A 15,896-nucleotide genomic window follows, 5' to 3' on the forward strand; every position below is an offset into this window, starting at 1 on the left:
ATCTTTAAAAGATCAGGACAGACTCCAGCTTTTCCCATATACCCCAACCACCTCCTAAAGGATTTCTACAAATTCTCACAAAACCTCTTTCCTATTGCATTTAAAAACAGGCAGGTGGAGTCAAGAATGCTTCAGATGCTAGAAAAAAAGGAAAAGAGCACCATGAACAGCTGGCTTTTAAGCTGAACCAAGGGAATAGTAGTGTTGTGATGGGGGCTCACAAGAGGATTCAGGCTGGCTCACTCAGAGTTCTTCCTCTGTCCATGTAGGACGTTTGGTTGCAGTTCCTAATTGCCTACCCCGGGGCAATTCTGAATCCTGCCTGGGGGCTCACAGAGACACGTCACTAAATGCTCAGCTTGTATGAAATGCCTTCAACGCAGTGTGCTGGGCCAAAGGACCAAACCTCCTTGATGCTACTCAACACAATGTGTATCAGAAAATGACCTTCTGGCACTTCTTCCAAAAAAGTTTTGGCATTTCTACCAAAACTGCCAGATAGGGAAACAAAATATTTCTGGTCTTTCCTTCCCATAGGAAACAGGCATTTCCTTGTGCTCATCCCTTCTGAGACAACCACAGCAGTGGTTCCTCATATGAACATCTTTGGTTGAAGATACATGTTTGCACGAGCTGAGAATCTGGCCCTATGTACACGTGTGCATGTGTGGCTAATTTGAGGATCAAACCACAGAGAAAGATAAAGCTAAAAAGATGTTCAGAAGGTGACCATCCATGAGCAATCCCTGTGCTTTTGTTCAACAGCTTGGCCTTCAGTTCTCATGAAACTGCCTATGAATGTGGCAGATCATGCTTTTGGGTAGAATGGGCACACTTCCAAATAAATCTTTCTCTTTGTGAGGGTTTGGACCAGTGAGAAACAGGAAATTTGAGAGGAGAGTGAAAAGCAATTCAAAGATTTTTTTAAAATGACTGAAGGTTTTTTTTTTTTTTTTTCATGAGCCCTCACAAGAAAGGAGGTCTGAGTTAGTGATCCTGATTTCAGCCACACACACACCCATGCACACACATGCTGAAGGCCGGCTGACTTCCCTCCTTGCCTCAACTGGCTTTGCAGCAAACAGGGTGGGCCCCTCTCCCAACCTGGAAGAATGAAAATGTCACACACTGTGATAACCGCATTTTCCATCCTAAAATTGCACTAGTTTTTGGCTTGCTCCTAGGGCTCTGGTCAGGGCAAGGTGAAGTCAGCTCTCTGCCTGCACACAGCAGCCGCACGCTGTTAATTCTGCCCATCCCAGAGGAGCCTCGTTGTGATAACAAGTGACATCACCCATGGGAAGAACACGCCGCAAGTCATCGGTCCTACTGAGTTGCCCATGACATGTGTGAGGCTGCATGAACAGGCAGCTACAGCCCCCGAGGGTTGAGTGTGCTACCGGACAGACTTTAAAAGGAAAGAGCAAATTGAACCAAAGCGGTGACCATGATGCCCAGGGTGGCTTGTACCCTCTTGAGAAGATGGCATGGACCATCCCCATCAGACTTTTTGCTCTACTGGGTGAGACTCTCCTCCTCCTTGGTCTGCAAAGGGTGAAAGGACCACGTGCTGCTGTGCAGCCCTCCCTTGCAAACTCTCAGTATCTCTGCTGTTCGGCAGGGAGCAAGCAAGGCCCGCCTGGATAGCCCTGCCTCCGTCAACACCAGGGAGACTTGGATCACTGAGTCTATGGATGTGATCAACAGCTGGCCACATTGGTGGCTCACTTTTTTTTTTCTCTCCATATAACTTAACCTCCTGTTCAACAGAACAGAGAAACTGTATGGAAACCCTTGGCATCCGATGCGTGGCCTGATATTCTTTAGCCCACTAAATGCACTCCAGGAACCTTTTTCATCCTTTTTGCTTCTTCTACTCTCCTTCCTCCTCTCTTTACATCACTGTCTCTCTTTCTTCTTCAACAAGTACTGTGGGTCTGTCTCCATCGTAAAGCCCAGAGCCGTTCAGGTACTCCTCATCTTTGTTGTACTGCTCTGGTCCAGAAGAAGGCATGGAGTTTTCAGAAATTGAGCCATTTTTTACATAACCTGGCAAATTCCGGTGTCCATTGAGGGTCCCTGGTATAAGTCTCGTATTGAGGTGGAGGGCAAGTGCCCCTCTCGTGGCTACATTTGTGATGCTGGTGTGGGAAACCATTGGTCCATAACTGTAGGTTGTACTCCCACTTCGTGCTTTCCTTTTAAAGTCAAGTGCTAATGTCCATCTGCTCCATGACTTCTTTATTTCTGCTTGGACCTGGAAGAAGGGAGAGGCAAGAAAAAAGGTGAGTGGGAGGAAAGAAATATAGAGTCATCAGAAGGAAAGACTATCCATAGGCAAAATGGGTGAGGAACTTTCTGAGAATTAAATTGTAAGGAATAGAAAAATCATGTTAGATCCTGGTAAATCCCCTGCTGAAAACTTCACTGGAGACGTTTAGGGAAGAGCAGATTAACAGGAGATTGACATGGATTTCATTTTGGGATTATATTTAAGGGCCTAAGCAATTTGCCTGTAATTACATTTACACTTAAAATGGGCAAGTTAGATCAAACCAGGTTTATTCTGGGCCATAAAAGTAGCTCTACTCTTTCCCAATATGCTTGTACTAACCATCTGTGTTTTTAGTTTGCTACACTGAGACAAATGAAGTAAACAGGTAGCTTGGGAGTTGTGTGAAACCTAAAGCATGTCACTCTTTAAAGTAAAAAGTCAAAAAAGCTTAAACAAACAAAAGAGTTTGTTTGAATAGGCAGTTGCTCTATTCTTACACTTTTCTTCTTGCCACAGATCAGAAATTTAGCAGCACTTAGCAGCACTTGAGCTAGGAAAAATAGAAGATAGCATTTTTTTTCCATCCTTTTTCCAGTAGCTACTTCCAGTAGCTCGTTTAATTGTGGCAGATTGTCCTGGATGTCTCCTATAACCAAAAAAGAACTTGCAGACTTACTACATGAACTGACAGATCATTCAGGGAGTGAAAGACAGGGCTGCTTCTCTGTAATAAGTGGAGTTACACTGTTATGTGTCCACCTAGCCCCCCAAATTTAGAATGAGTCTAGCAAAGAAGGGAAAGAAAGACTCACCTCTCCATTGCAAAAACAGTATATGATGGCAACAAAAAATCCCTGGAAGGAAGAAGAAACAATACATTAATGTCAATCTTATTGCATCTGAGTATCTCTTCCCTGATGCTGCTGCTCAGCATCACTGTGCTCCTGTGAAGTTATCAGCGTTTATAATATGACAAATATTATATGAGTAAGAAATTTCTCAGTGCTCTGTAGTGCAAAAGAGATGGATGGACATAACCATTTGCCTGCAGACTATCTACAAAGTAGATAGATGATATAATAACTTCATTAAAATATCTGCTTGCCCTCCACCCTCAGAGCTTTTGCAAAGGCTCTGGGATGGTGGGTGGGAAGGTGGTGAGTTTATGGATAAAATCAATGGACATTTCCAATGGTTTACACGGAGGTGATTCTGCTGTAGGACTGTAGGCTGGAAAATGGCCCTGATGGGACTCTTCTAGCTCTGCTTGCCACTACAGTACCTGCACACATGGCAGAACCAGTAAGAGAATCCAAGCACGAGTAAATCATACACATCTTCCTGCTGGGCAATATTTTAACATGATTTTGGTGAGGTAACCCATTACTTTATTCCATTGGTACCCAACAGTTTCTCTAAACTTTCATCAGGCCAATCCTACTGTCTGCCTTTTGTCATCCATCCCAAGCATCCACAGTGATAGATAGTGAGCCAAAAGTTAATCTCTCAGGGAAGGGGGTGCAGTAACTACAATGCCCAGCTTGTAGTGAGATGCTAATTCTTCCTGCAGTGTCTTCTATAGGACCAGGCTTGGAACTGAATCACCATTATGCCCAAACCCAGAACTGAGAGATCTATCCACAGGTTTGAAACAGAGCTTACGACAAGCAGGCAGCAAGGTGATATAAAACAGCGTGTCTCTGTGGAGCTCTACCAGACCTACCTTTAACCTTAACCCGAAGGGAATTTATGGGGTAAGTTACCTTTCAACAGGAACAATTTTGTTGGACACATTGCCCCTTTTTTTAATCTTGTGCTTTGTAAATGTAAATCATGTTCAATGCTAGAATAGAGTCAAATCATCTCGTGAATGAAATCTGACATACTGAGAAAAAAAAATCTGCTTCCAAAGAGAACACCTTGCACTCTAATGTCACTCTTTTCTTCATCTAAATTCTTATAGTTTGCTCTCCTTAAATTAACAGTTATAGTTAATTTAACAGTACCTGGAAAGAGTTGAACAGCATTTCATAGTGCATTTGAACTTGCCAAAGAATCCCTGACACATCTGTGTATGGCATAGCCATGAAAACAATATAGTGAACGCCAAACAGAGGCATAAGGACGAGGGTAGATTTCAGCAGCTTCCTGTAAGAACAAGGAGAGAGAGTTAGGGGATGGGATGAACTTCTGAGTCTGGTGGGTCCACCTACACCTTGGGTGTTTGTGGCACATAATTTTGTTCTGAGTACCTCACATTTGCACTGGTGGTGTGGCCGTCCACAGCTTCAAGCTGTTGAACTTGCAGCATGTGGACCGAAGTGGTCCATCCTCCAGTACAGATAGTCTAACCCTCTCCGTGGTTAGAGTGGTGGTAGGTCACTGGTCTTAGGGGCATCTGGAGTTTCAATATTCCCTGGAAAGCCCCTTTTTGAAGGACCTACTCCATCTCAGGATCAGACTACGGCAGGACAGGAAGGGCATGTACAATGTGGCCCCCAGCACTTGACTGACTTTGTCCCTGAGGGAACCTGCCTTGCCTGGAAATGAGCTAATTGAAGGATTAAACCCCTGGCCAAGAGTTACAACAAGTCACTGAGTTCAGGCAATCATTGGGAAGGGTGGACATCACCAGCAGAAAGACCTGGTGCCTCCTCTGTCTGTCAATTGGCAACTACCAAGGGAACCAAAAACATTAAAAGGAGCAGGGCCCATCCAAACCATAATTAATAACAAAGTTGAGCCAGGGAGAAATAAATAAATAGACAAATCAGAGTCCTGACATGGTAGTTAAAAAAAAAAAATTGCTTCTCCAGCCAAATCCCATTCCTGCTTCAAACGAAACTCCTTGTGTTTGGAGAGGGAGATGGTAGCAGTGAGCTCATGGTTGGCAGACAAGCTCCTTCTGCCCTCCTTCATCTCAGACTTGATGTTGATCAGTCCAGTCTGAAAGACTGAGAAGCTGGAGGAACTCTCATGAAGCCAAGGGTCTCAGCAATCTACTTTTTCTCTCCAGTTTTGATTATGCTACAAATATCCTAAATTATCAAGGGAGAAGAGCTGGCAGAATGAAGTAAAATAAAACAAATGAGGAAATGCCAGATTTCCTGTGAAGAGTCAGAGATTTTTTTTTTCATTTCATCAAATACACTGAAACACTAGATGAATGGCATATTTAACAAATACACCAAGTTTTACAAAAATACACCAAGTTTTACAGAGGAAAATAAGTAAATTTGTAAAGGTTTAGTGCTTCAGCAGTATAAGCATGGCTTTTAAATTTTTGCATTGTTGGTTCAAATCTGGCAATGATGAAAAGTCTCTGGGTGGAATGAACATTTTGACACAGCAGTTTAAACAGCTCGAGAAAGGGTCTAGCTGCTGTCTCAGTACAGCTCGTGGTTGATAAATGGACAGAGAGCACCTGAGAAGACAAGGTCAGCCTCATTTTAAATGTCTAGAGTCATTTCATCTGAATGGGTCACCCTGGCTTTGTTGTGCAATCAGTAGGTAGAAACAGGTATTTTTGACATCTCCCAGAGAAGTGGGGAGGAAATGTGGCTCACCTGTACTGTTGTCTTGAATCACACCTCCCTGCATTTGTCTCCCGTAGCTTGGTTGCTAGGACTCTGATAATATTGATAAAAAGAATAAAATTTACCTGGAAGAAAAAAAATAAGATAACTTAAAAAATATCCCATCCAATGCGAAAGTCATCCAGTCAGTTATTTCCCCTTGTCAAGATGAGTCAAGGGAATGTAGGAATCTACTCCTGCTATGTGTCTACCTCCTTCTGGGAGAGTTTCTGCTGTGAGTGATGAACTCTTGGGAAAGACTCAGTGTTTCCCTAGATCAGGCCAGGTTCAACCTGATTCACTCTTCAGTTTGCTCTTCTGCAAAGGAGATAAAGAAGGATTTCTTTCTTTTTCTTCTTCATTTCTTTTCTTTGCTATTCTCCCATAGTCCTCATCCTGTCCTGTCCTGCAGTAGAGTTTGTCATGTTGTAAGCAAAGCCTGTGGAACTAGTTACAGGGAAATTTATTGAGACACCCCATAAAATGATCCCAGCTGCTCATAAGCAGCAAATTACCCTTGGCTAGGGTACTAGAGGGTAGCATCAAGAGCAACTTGATGTTGCTGTGAGCTGGCAATGCCTGAATTTTATTCTTACAGCATTCGCAGCAGCAGCTCATGCAAAAGAGAATTTCTGGGTCTGGGCTAATGCTGATGCCTATGGCTTCTCTGGAGACCTGTGGCTGTCATTTGACTTCACAGTTGCCAATACGGTTTTTGGAGAAAACAAATTATCTTGCTGCACAGACTCGCAGTTTTATGCCAGAAGGAACCATTGTGGACTTCTAGTTTCAGCTCCAGCAAAACACTCCCCATAAGACCTCCTTGTATTCATTTTCATTTGAGCTCCTGGAGACTGGGATTTCAGTATTTCCATGACAGAGATCCTACCACAACCATTGGTAAGTTGTTCCAATGGTTAATTATCCTCACTGGTAAAACAAGCAGTTCCCTGAGCAACTGAATGAACGTGGCCTCATTTGCTATGGCTTTGTCTTCTGCGGTTGGATTCTTTCTCTTTTAACAAGGTGCAAGTTCTTTGGGAACAGCTTCCCCCTGTTTAAAACACAGGGTGAGTTGGCACTACACCCTTTTCCTCAAAGGGGCTTTGGTAGAACTCGTCTCCTGTATCTCTTTGGCTGTTTTCATGAGGTTTGTGGGAATTTAACATCTATGCAACCCTAACCCCTTTGGTTACATTTGGTTGGAATTTACTGACTGACACAACAGTTAGAGGGAGGGATGGATAGATGGACAGGCAAGGAAACCCACAGCCTGGGGGCACATAATTCATTTTGGTTGGAAACCAATCTGAGAGAAAATGCGTGCTTTGTTTCTCAGAGGAGCCTTTCTAGCTTCAAAGCCTTAACAATGGGATCTTGTTCCACATTTGTCTGCTCAATTGAAGGTGTCCAACCTTACCAAAGTCAGGGGAGAAACTCCTTTGACTTTTACTAAAACGAGTACTTAAAAAAAAAAATCCAGACAACCAAATGACATCAAAGTTAGCAGTAGAGTGGAGGGATTTTAAACCCCTCAGATTTCAATTTCTCTGCAAACTCATCCAGAAAATGCATAATTTCATCCAGCAACATATGACCAGCCAGTATGAGAACTGAAAAGGCAGCCAAGTGAACAATATGAACCCACAGAAATTAAACAAAAAACCCACAGAATATTTTTGCATGATAAATAGCTGCATTTGCAAATAGCCAGGGTACAAGCACAACAGAGCCTCATGGAGAAACATTATTTTTACAAGGACAAGCCTCAATTGAGCTCTTTCTCTTCTGCTAATTGGGCTTTAAATTAAACGCAATGAGGTTGCTGGCATTCATCTATTTGAACTATAGGAACTTTCTCTTCTATCCTACTACTCCTTTTCCAATTACCACAATGTGGGCTTGGTGATTTGTTTCTTCCAAGGTGCATACGTAATTGCTAGAGCCAGGTGGAGAAATTCCATCAAAATTAAAATTTGATGAAGAGAAAAAGAACCCTCAAAGTCCAAAGCAGCTTGCCTAATTGTATATAAGAGCACATTCCCCTCAGAACTTCTCCTGATGTTTGTAGGCAAATGGTCTGGTTTTCTTCTCACCCACAGTGATCATCTTCCAAGGCCTCCTGGTTTGCAGGTCAGACCAAGGTTTATGTGACCTGATGCAATGTGACTCTATGTGACTCTAATGGCTACAGAAAGATTCATATTGACTCCACTCAGCTGCTCATGGGTGGATGTGCAAATGGACTAAGACAAGCAGGTGAAAAGCTCTTTCACATGCAATCATGTACCCGTCAGAAGATGGAGTAAAGGGAAATCATAGGGAAAAGACAGAGGGCAGAAACAGGATAATTAACAAAATCTCTTAAGAACAGGTTCCCTAGCGAATTGGCACCCTCCTCAACCAGGTGTGTAACCATCTGCTGAATTTCCCTTGGACGTGTGTATAATGACCTCCCTAGCTTGCGAGAGGTCATTCTTGCATCTGAATAATGTCATTTCCATTCCGTTTTTGACCCCTCTCACTCTCATATGTGGACTGAATTGGTTTTCTGTGAGTGCTCGAGATTGTGCCTGCCAGCGGATCCATGGATCGTGGCTGGGATGGTCTATCTTTTACTTCCTTTGAAAAGCTATCTTTGAGATATATCAAGCTTTTACTGGATCAGGAAAGAGAGTCTGAAATGATCCGATGACACTGAAGCATCCCTAGGGAAAAAAGTTTTTTTTTTTTTTTTTAATGAAGCCCTCATTCTAATTCCAAACTAAAATGTCTCCTTTTAACATATTGTGTTTGCACATTTTACACACCCATTGTTATGAACCAGTACTCACCACGATAGCTGCCAGGATGGGCACCTGAACAATCCATTTTAAATTGCCAGCACTCAAGTCCCAACACCTGAGAAGAGATTGACATCCCATCAGGAAGTCATCAGTTGCACAGGGAAACAGTCTCAGTGTCCTGTTTGCTAAACCCAACCCGGGAAGCTGGGTTCTTCCAAGGTCTGGTGTGTTGGAAGGACCTAGCTCTAATTCTCCCTTCAACCAGCACAGGCACAAAGTCGCCCTCTTTCCGTTGTCATACCATCCCCAACTGAAAGCCATGTTAAGTACATTTAGAACTATGTTCTCCAGATTTCAAGGATCTTCCCTTTCTGCAATAACAATCATCCTCTTATGTAGACATGTTTACCTTGAGCTTATGGCCCAGCAGAATACTTTGGCTGTTGAATTATTGCTCAGCAGCTATGGGGGTAGAAGGGGTGTTTCTCTGTTTGCATAAATTATTCTGAGTTGACTTAAAGGGGTTTGCAGCACACAGCTTATGCTCACAATTGGGCTGGAGAGGTACATTGGGTACATTGACAAACAGTGAGATGTCCTATAAAGATGCAATAACATCTGTCTATGGGCACCATATCAGAAAAAATATAGTGAAAGTAGTCAAATTTGGGGGAAAACCAGAGAAACCATGCTGGGATTTGCTGAACTGGCCTTATATTACCCCTTGAAACAAGCCAGCAGAGATTTGCATGAGGACCAACCCTGACCAACTGCAGGGCATGGTTGAGTGTTTTTACATTCAATTACTGTGATTCTTTCAACTCTGCTCTCATGGTGAGCCCCATCCGTGCCCCAAAGAAGTCTTTACCACCTCTGCATCTTCAGCCCATATCCTCTGCTCCCAACAGCAGCAAGCATGGGGAAGGACAAACTGTTGGTGGGCACGGATGCTTGTCTCTGGCCATCTGGCTGCTGAGTGTGGGCTGAACATTGCTTCCTTGCAGGCTTTTCCAACAGCTATTGAATAAGGTCACTCAGTGTTAATTACTCTGAATTCTCTCCAACCACAGGGAGAGAAGAGTGTCACAGGCCTTTCTTTATCTAAGCCAACCAGCCTCCACATGGCAGCTGCAGTTCTTATATTATGGGCCAAATTCTGCCCAGGCAGTTATTCAAGGAAGGTGAGAGATAGAGGCAGAAAAACCACCGATGCTGACTTAAGGGCTCTGCAAATGTGAACCTTTGCCAACGCAGATGCGTCATACTAAAGTAAAAGGGTTGTGCTACTAGTTTCTTCCAAGCCAGAATTGAAAATTCACTTGGAGAACAGTCTTCTTCCTAGGCAAAGCCATTTGAAATCTTGCCTGGGGAACCCCATGCTCTTGCTGGGAGACCATTAGCAGATTAATGCTGTTGTGAAGTCAATTTTGGGCTTGCTTTACTGAATGATTGTATTGGAGTGTGAAGATTAGGTGCTATGGATGTTTCATTCACCAGAACATGAGAACATGAGGCCATCAGGGTGTCTGTGCTGGGCCAAACCAAAGAATCAGCTAGTACAGTGTCTTGTTTCATACAGTAGCCAAAAAGTGAAGTCTAGAGAGAAAAAGGCAAGCAGGCCGCAATATTTTTTCTGATTATCCTTCCAACTGTCTGCAGTTCAGGAGAACTTTCTGAGCCAGAATACTGTCTTAGTATTTAATACATCTGGAGGAATTTATCTTCAAAGATTTAGTGCAAACGCTTTTTAAACCTAAGCGCATGTTGAAGTCCACAACATCCTACGGCCAGGCATTTGCAACTCAGATTGCTACTCTACCTGACCAGTGACAAATCACTTTCTCTGCACTATGATGAATCTACTGTCTCCCAACTTCATGTCATGCTTTCTAGTTCAACTACTGAAAGAGTCTGTGAACAAGCCAACATCTCTATCCATGATGTACAGGTTATTCAGGATTTTATGGGCCTCCATCCTGTCCCTCCCAGTGACATGATGCCTATACTGTCGGCATTAAACTGCTGGAATTTTACTCTAACCACCCCCTTGGATCTCCAAGGGATACTGGTGTATCAGCTGTGAGCACTCACCTATGCCAAATTCTGTAAAATGGAAGGAAAGCCAAGCAAGTTGCATTCACCCTATCCCTCTCTGCCACACACCCAATAGGTTTGCAAACTTCATACTAGAAGTGGCTTCTGGCCTTGCCTCGTTTCTCTTTTCCTTTCTGTTCATCCGCAAAGTCACCAGTGCTAGAAGCACCCCAAAGGCATCGCATGTGAAAAGAAAAAAAATTCACTGAGACTTACTCTGTGTCGGCTAGAATGGCTCTCACGCTGGCCCACGCTGTAACAAATACAGCAGGGAGTCCTGCAAAGAAATAGAAATCAAATTGAGTGAGTAAGCTGGGGGGCGGAAGGCTCCCTTCTGCACAAACACAAGTGGAGAGGACAAGTGCAAGGGTGAAAGACAGAGTTTTTAAATATTCAAGTATAATTTGGATTTTGGTCCTGCATCTTTTAAGTAATCCAAACATAGTAAACTAGGCTGTGGCAGGAACTGTATTCTGAGGCCAAATGGCATGGATATATCCATCCTCTTCCCAGCTTTCAAAAGAGTCTGTATTCCCTACCTGTCTACCAGGAGCAGGTAGGGCTCATGCTACCTTATGAATCATGCTTAGGTCCAGCTGGCCTGAACCTGAAGTACCTGGTGGACTTGACAGAATAAACCAGCAAGTTCCTGTGCCCTTGCTCTGGGGCTGCTTTATGTATGAATAGAGACATAGCCTGGAGAATGTGGACTTGGGCCAATAATCCCTCCTCCAGCCAACAGGTCCAGCTTGATCCAGAGACGGGTTTCATGCAGCATGTCATTCCCAAGACATTTTTTCCCTTCCAATGACTCCAAGGAAAGATGGATCTGGAGTCAGGTTTGGACCAATATCTCCCAGGGCATAGACTTGAGTACACCGGGAAGCTGTGAGCAGAATCCAGAGCGCTTGGTGGCAGCTCTGTCAGCAAGGGAACAGGGTTATGGCATGGCCTTGGCAACTTCTGATAATCACATGCAGTTTAGGCTGCCAGCCAGGTCCTAACGCACTTAGGACCAGCCATACGTCCCCAGGCATCCTTGAACAACATTCATTCTCCCTCCCTTTTCTTGGGAGAAGAGAGAGGTTGGAGAAATAGTTCGGCTGTAGAGTTGTGAGCTGTGCCATGCCAGCTGGCTTGAAGACTTCAGAGCAAATCCTGACTCATTCAATTTACAGGAAAAGATGCAGCATGTAGGGCAAACACCCTATGGATTAACTGAACTACTATAAGAACTGCACCACACTGTGCACCATGGATTCAGCAAATGTCCTTCATGGGGGCACCACAGTAGAGCCTGAGTGATGTTTTGACTAAGGAAATAAGTGGTAGCAATGATATGAAGGAGAAAGTTTTGAAGGGTGAGGTTGACGGCCAAATATTTTGGAATAAATGGTCAAGGAGCCTTTCACAGATTATAATTCACCTCAGGATTTTCTTGACTCAATTCTGATCTCAGACAGAATGGATTAAGGTAAGAAGGATTCACTGCAGAAAAGATTACTGGTGGAATTCAGGGTAATACTTGCAAAATATTTTAGCCCAAGATTTGCTCCTGAATGAACCATCTTCATTTCAGCACAGCTACATTGGGCATCATCCTTTCCCTGCAGAAAGTAACAGAGTCGCCAATATCCAAATGGAATCTTTTATTTATTTTTTTAGGGTCCAGTTCTGCTTTATTTGTACAACTGAGTCCCCTACTGGCTTCCCTTAAAAGGTAGGATCAAATCCACAGTAGCTTCCACAAATTCGAGAAGAATAGTGCCTTTCAGGTAAAAAAAAATTAAAATTAAAAAATAAATAAAGGCGACATTTATCACCGATGACTGTAAATATGCTGTTCACAGCCTAAGCTCGTTGGAGCTCGGCATGCAAAAGCACACGCTTAACTTTCAGCATGCACTTAAGTCTCATTAGAGTGCTTAAAGCCTTTCCTGACCACGGGCGCTTTCCTGCGCTGGGGTGTGGAGAGGGGACGCCTGTCTCATACACACGTGGACAACGGGGCCGTTATCTTGGTTGGAACCTTTAAATGCCACGGTAATATAAGAAAGCATAAATAATTAAACACAGAGCCTCTCTCAAGGCCAGCGGAGCACCGCTGCCTACAAAGACACATTTATAAGGAATGTGTCCTGCTGTACAATCCCATGCGATAGCTGGCCTTAGAGAGAAAATACTTAACCTATTGCACTGGAAATGTGTGAGCGTGTTGGAGTGATGAGGGGGGATGTGATGATTTCTGTTGCAACATTCGCTGTCTGCTTCCTCCTCAGTGTTAATCACCCATCTATGAAAAATGCATGCGGGGGTTGAACTACTGTCTGCATCAGCAAAGGTTTAAGCTCCTATGACTTTGCTGGTATCGCTGGTGATATTCCAGTTTATACCAGCTGAGAAACTGGCCTTATTCAGAGGTTCGATATTCACTCGCTCTTGTGGGACTCTAATTTTGGAAAACAGGCAGCCTCAGAGATTTTTGAACGTGTTTGACACGTACTTGATCATCCCTAGCTCGTTCTGTACTTTGGAAAAGGGACTGCTCTCATTCCTGCTAATCCTGTGCTGTGTCCGAGGTTCCTAGCAACAATAAAACATACAGGACAAAATGCTTATATCTGGGAAGCTCTATGTGTAGATTTATTGTGTCCTGTATGCTGGTGCTTCACTGCATTCAGGCAAGTTTAGGAAAAGGCTCTTTGACATTTTCTGCACGGAGTGGATTCCTGGCACCAGTTTTATTGCTACGTTTGTCTTTCTGCATGTCCAACACGGTCAAGTTTTAGACTAACTCTACACCAATATAATGTGCACAGTTTGGGCTGTCAGGTAATTTCCAGCATTGACTCCTTCCTTCTCATTCTGGCAAATTAGTCTTAAAACTTGAAGAATATCTAGGCTTAACTTTGCATCCAACATCCCTTTAAATTTTGTCTGGGGGAATAAATTTCAGTGTTCCCACCCAAAAAAATTTGATGCTCTGGGATAGGCAGCCCCTTGTGCTGAATCTACTAAAGGGAGAGCCAGGACATCACCACCGAGATCCTCAAGGTCAGCAATTTCAAGAGACTCATGAAGCAAAGAAGCAGATACCCAGGAGGATGTAGCTCCGCAAGCAGGAAGGTCACCCATGGTGAGACACATTTGGCCAATGCTCTAGGGCATGCAAGTCTCCAAAGAGCTCCCGATCTCCTGGGTACAGGGATGCAGATGTGTGTGGAAGGATGGGTGCACCCTGTGTGCGTGGCCAGTGTGACAAGGGCAGATCGGCGCCGGGCGGCGATGCCGTCAGTGACTTCTACAGAATCCACATTGTATGCGCTGTGCATTTCCAGCTAACACACACAGTGTGTACAATGCAGGTGCTATAAAGTCGGGAGTCTCCACAGCAGCTGGGAAAGGTGCAAACCTCTCAAGCTAAGGCAATGCCTTTTTGACCACCCCAACTTCCCGCTTGCCTTCCACGTGTAATGATAAGAAACAGCAAAGAAGTGCACATAGCTAGTGCACTGTGCATGTGTCTCCAGCACTTGGAAAAGGGGTTTTCATGCATGTGTTGAAGCTATGTGTAAGAGAGGATGTTGTAAAGCTACTGCTAGGAGAAGATTAGACACATCAATCTCGGGGCTCCCTGCTACACTAATTTCCATCTAGCTGAGTGCCAGCACTGCCCATTGAAGGGGTAAATTAATGCAATGTGAAGGAAAAATGCCACTGGAATCAGCTTGGGTTTTCTAGCTACTGGTCATGTTTCTTAGGCTTCCATCATAAAACAGCTGTAGGGAACTTGAAGTTTGCTACAGAATTTGTTGTTGCCCATAATATATTTTTTCACCTTTTTGATAGCTCTTGGCAATAAAAAATGTTCTTTCTGTCACCAGTGAATCCCTTGTGACTACCTGAGTGCCATGGACCTTCAAGGAGCTGTGCTTGGTCATGTCGGTGAGGATATGGCCTAAAAAGGACTGACCAAAATCTTTGGGTCCAATATCAAAGTGTACCTCTGTGCTCTGTTTTTCTCAGCATTCTGGAAATAAGTTTTTATAGAGTGATTTTTGCTTTTCCTTGCCTTGGAAATTTCCAGGCAGGATAAATCCTCAGTTATTTATTGTTACACAAGGAAGACGTCCCAGCTTTTGGGGCAAACATGTCTTTTTTTTTCTGTACCAATGAGGAATGTCGTAATTATTTATCACCGACTCCATGTTGTTCCTTGCTGTGGTATGGGCAGGATCCAGTGCCCACTGCAGGGAACTGGAGTTTTTCCACCGCCTCCAGTGGGTCTTGGATTGGATCACCCTTCCCCGTTCCCAAAAGCTATCAAAGCAATACGTCCGTGCGGGCACGCGTGTGTACATTATCATGCTAATCAAAACAAAGCAAAAACAAATGCAACCGGAGGGATCGTATGTTCTCATTCCAAAGGAATTTAAATGAAGGCAGCCTCAGACTTTTGGAAGCGCATTGATGATTGCTGTTGTGACAGGTGTGACTTGAGCTCTGTGGTTGCCCCGATAAAATGATTACACTCTGGCAATGGTTGGAAGAATTAACGAGAGGAACCCCTGCCCGTTAGACTGTTTTTCTCTGGCGGCAGCATGAGCAGCACCAAGCTGATTTTTTCCCGTTAAACCTTGGGCATCGCTTTTCAGCTGCTTCTCTGTCTCCCAGAATTTGCTCAAGGGAATTGCTTCCTCAAGTCTGCCCTGTACAATTTCATGTTGTTCTCTGGGAAGCAAATTTTACCTGGTGTGAAGGCTTTGAAGAGGGTCTGAAGGGAATTGTTTTTGTGACTTTTATTTTATTTTATTTTATTTTATTTTATTTTATTTTATTTTATTTTATTTAAGGAATAACATTTACAGTCCTCTCTGTCTTGCAGCAGCTGAGGTAAGAAATGAAATGCTTTCTGGAGAGATCCTCCAAAGGATCTCTCTTGATTTATTTATTAATTTCCTTCAAACCCACTGTCTGGTGGGGATTCGGCTTCACCAGCGCTGGGAGATGGGTGCCCGTTCTGGCATTCTTGTTGCACCTTTACCATGTGGAAGCACCAGCAGTTGTGGCTTAGGCACCACATGAACAGGGCATCAGGGATAGAGGGTATTCAGCTTTTGGGATCTTTCTCCTCCATAAGCCCAGTGGGGAAAAAGGGAGGTTGTA

General features: G+C 43.8%; 1 protein-coding gene across 2 annotated transcripts in view; it reads right to left on the reverse strand.

Moving 5' to 3' along the window:
- Window positions 1-1,547: 1,547 nt before the first annotated feature.
- The window catches only part of PTH1R (parathyroid hormone 1 receptor), a 103,015-nt gene continuing 88,666 nt past the window's right edge, over window positions 1,548-15,896 (reverse strand). For both annotated transcript variants that reach the window (XM_088533285.1, XM_088533284.1), the window contains 6 exons: window positions 10,947-11,007; window positions 8,685-8,751; window positions 5,842-5,936; window positions 4,282-4,423; window positions 3,088-3,129; window positions 1,548-2,257 (listed from right to left, as the gene is read on the reverse strand). In XM_088533285.1, the coding sequence (XP_088389411.1) occupies window positions 1,895-2,257; window positions 3,088-3,129; window positions 4,282-4,423; window positions 5,842-5,936; window positions 8,685-8,751; window positions 10,947-11,007 (770 nt within the window). In that variant the 3' untranslated portion in view covers window positions 1,548-1,894. The remainder of the gene's footprint in view (window positions 2,258-3,087; window positions 3,130-4,281; window positions 4,424-5,841; window positions 5,937-8,684; window positions 8,752-10,946; window positions 11,008-15,896) is intronic.

Source organism: Tinamus guttatus, unplaced genomic scaffold (assembly GCF_059628265.1).
Source record: "Tinamus guttatus ecotype Peru unplaced genomic scaffold, ASM5962826v1 Tinamus_guttatus_pri_ptg000490l, whole genome shotgun sequence".
Classification (NCBI taxonomy): domain Eukaryota; kingdom Metazoa; phylum Chordata; class Aves; order Tinamiformes; family Tinamidae; genus Tinamus; species Tinamus guttatus.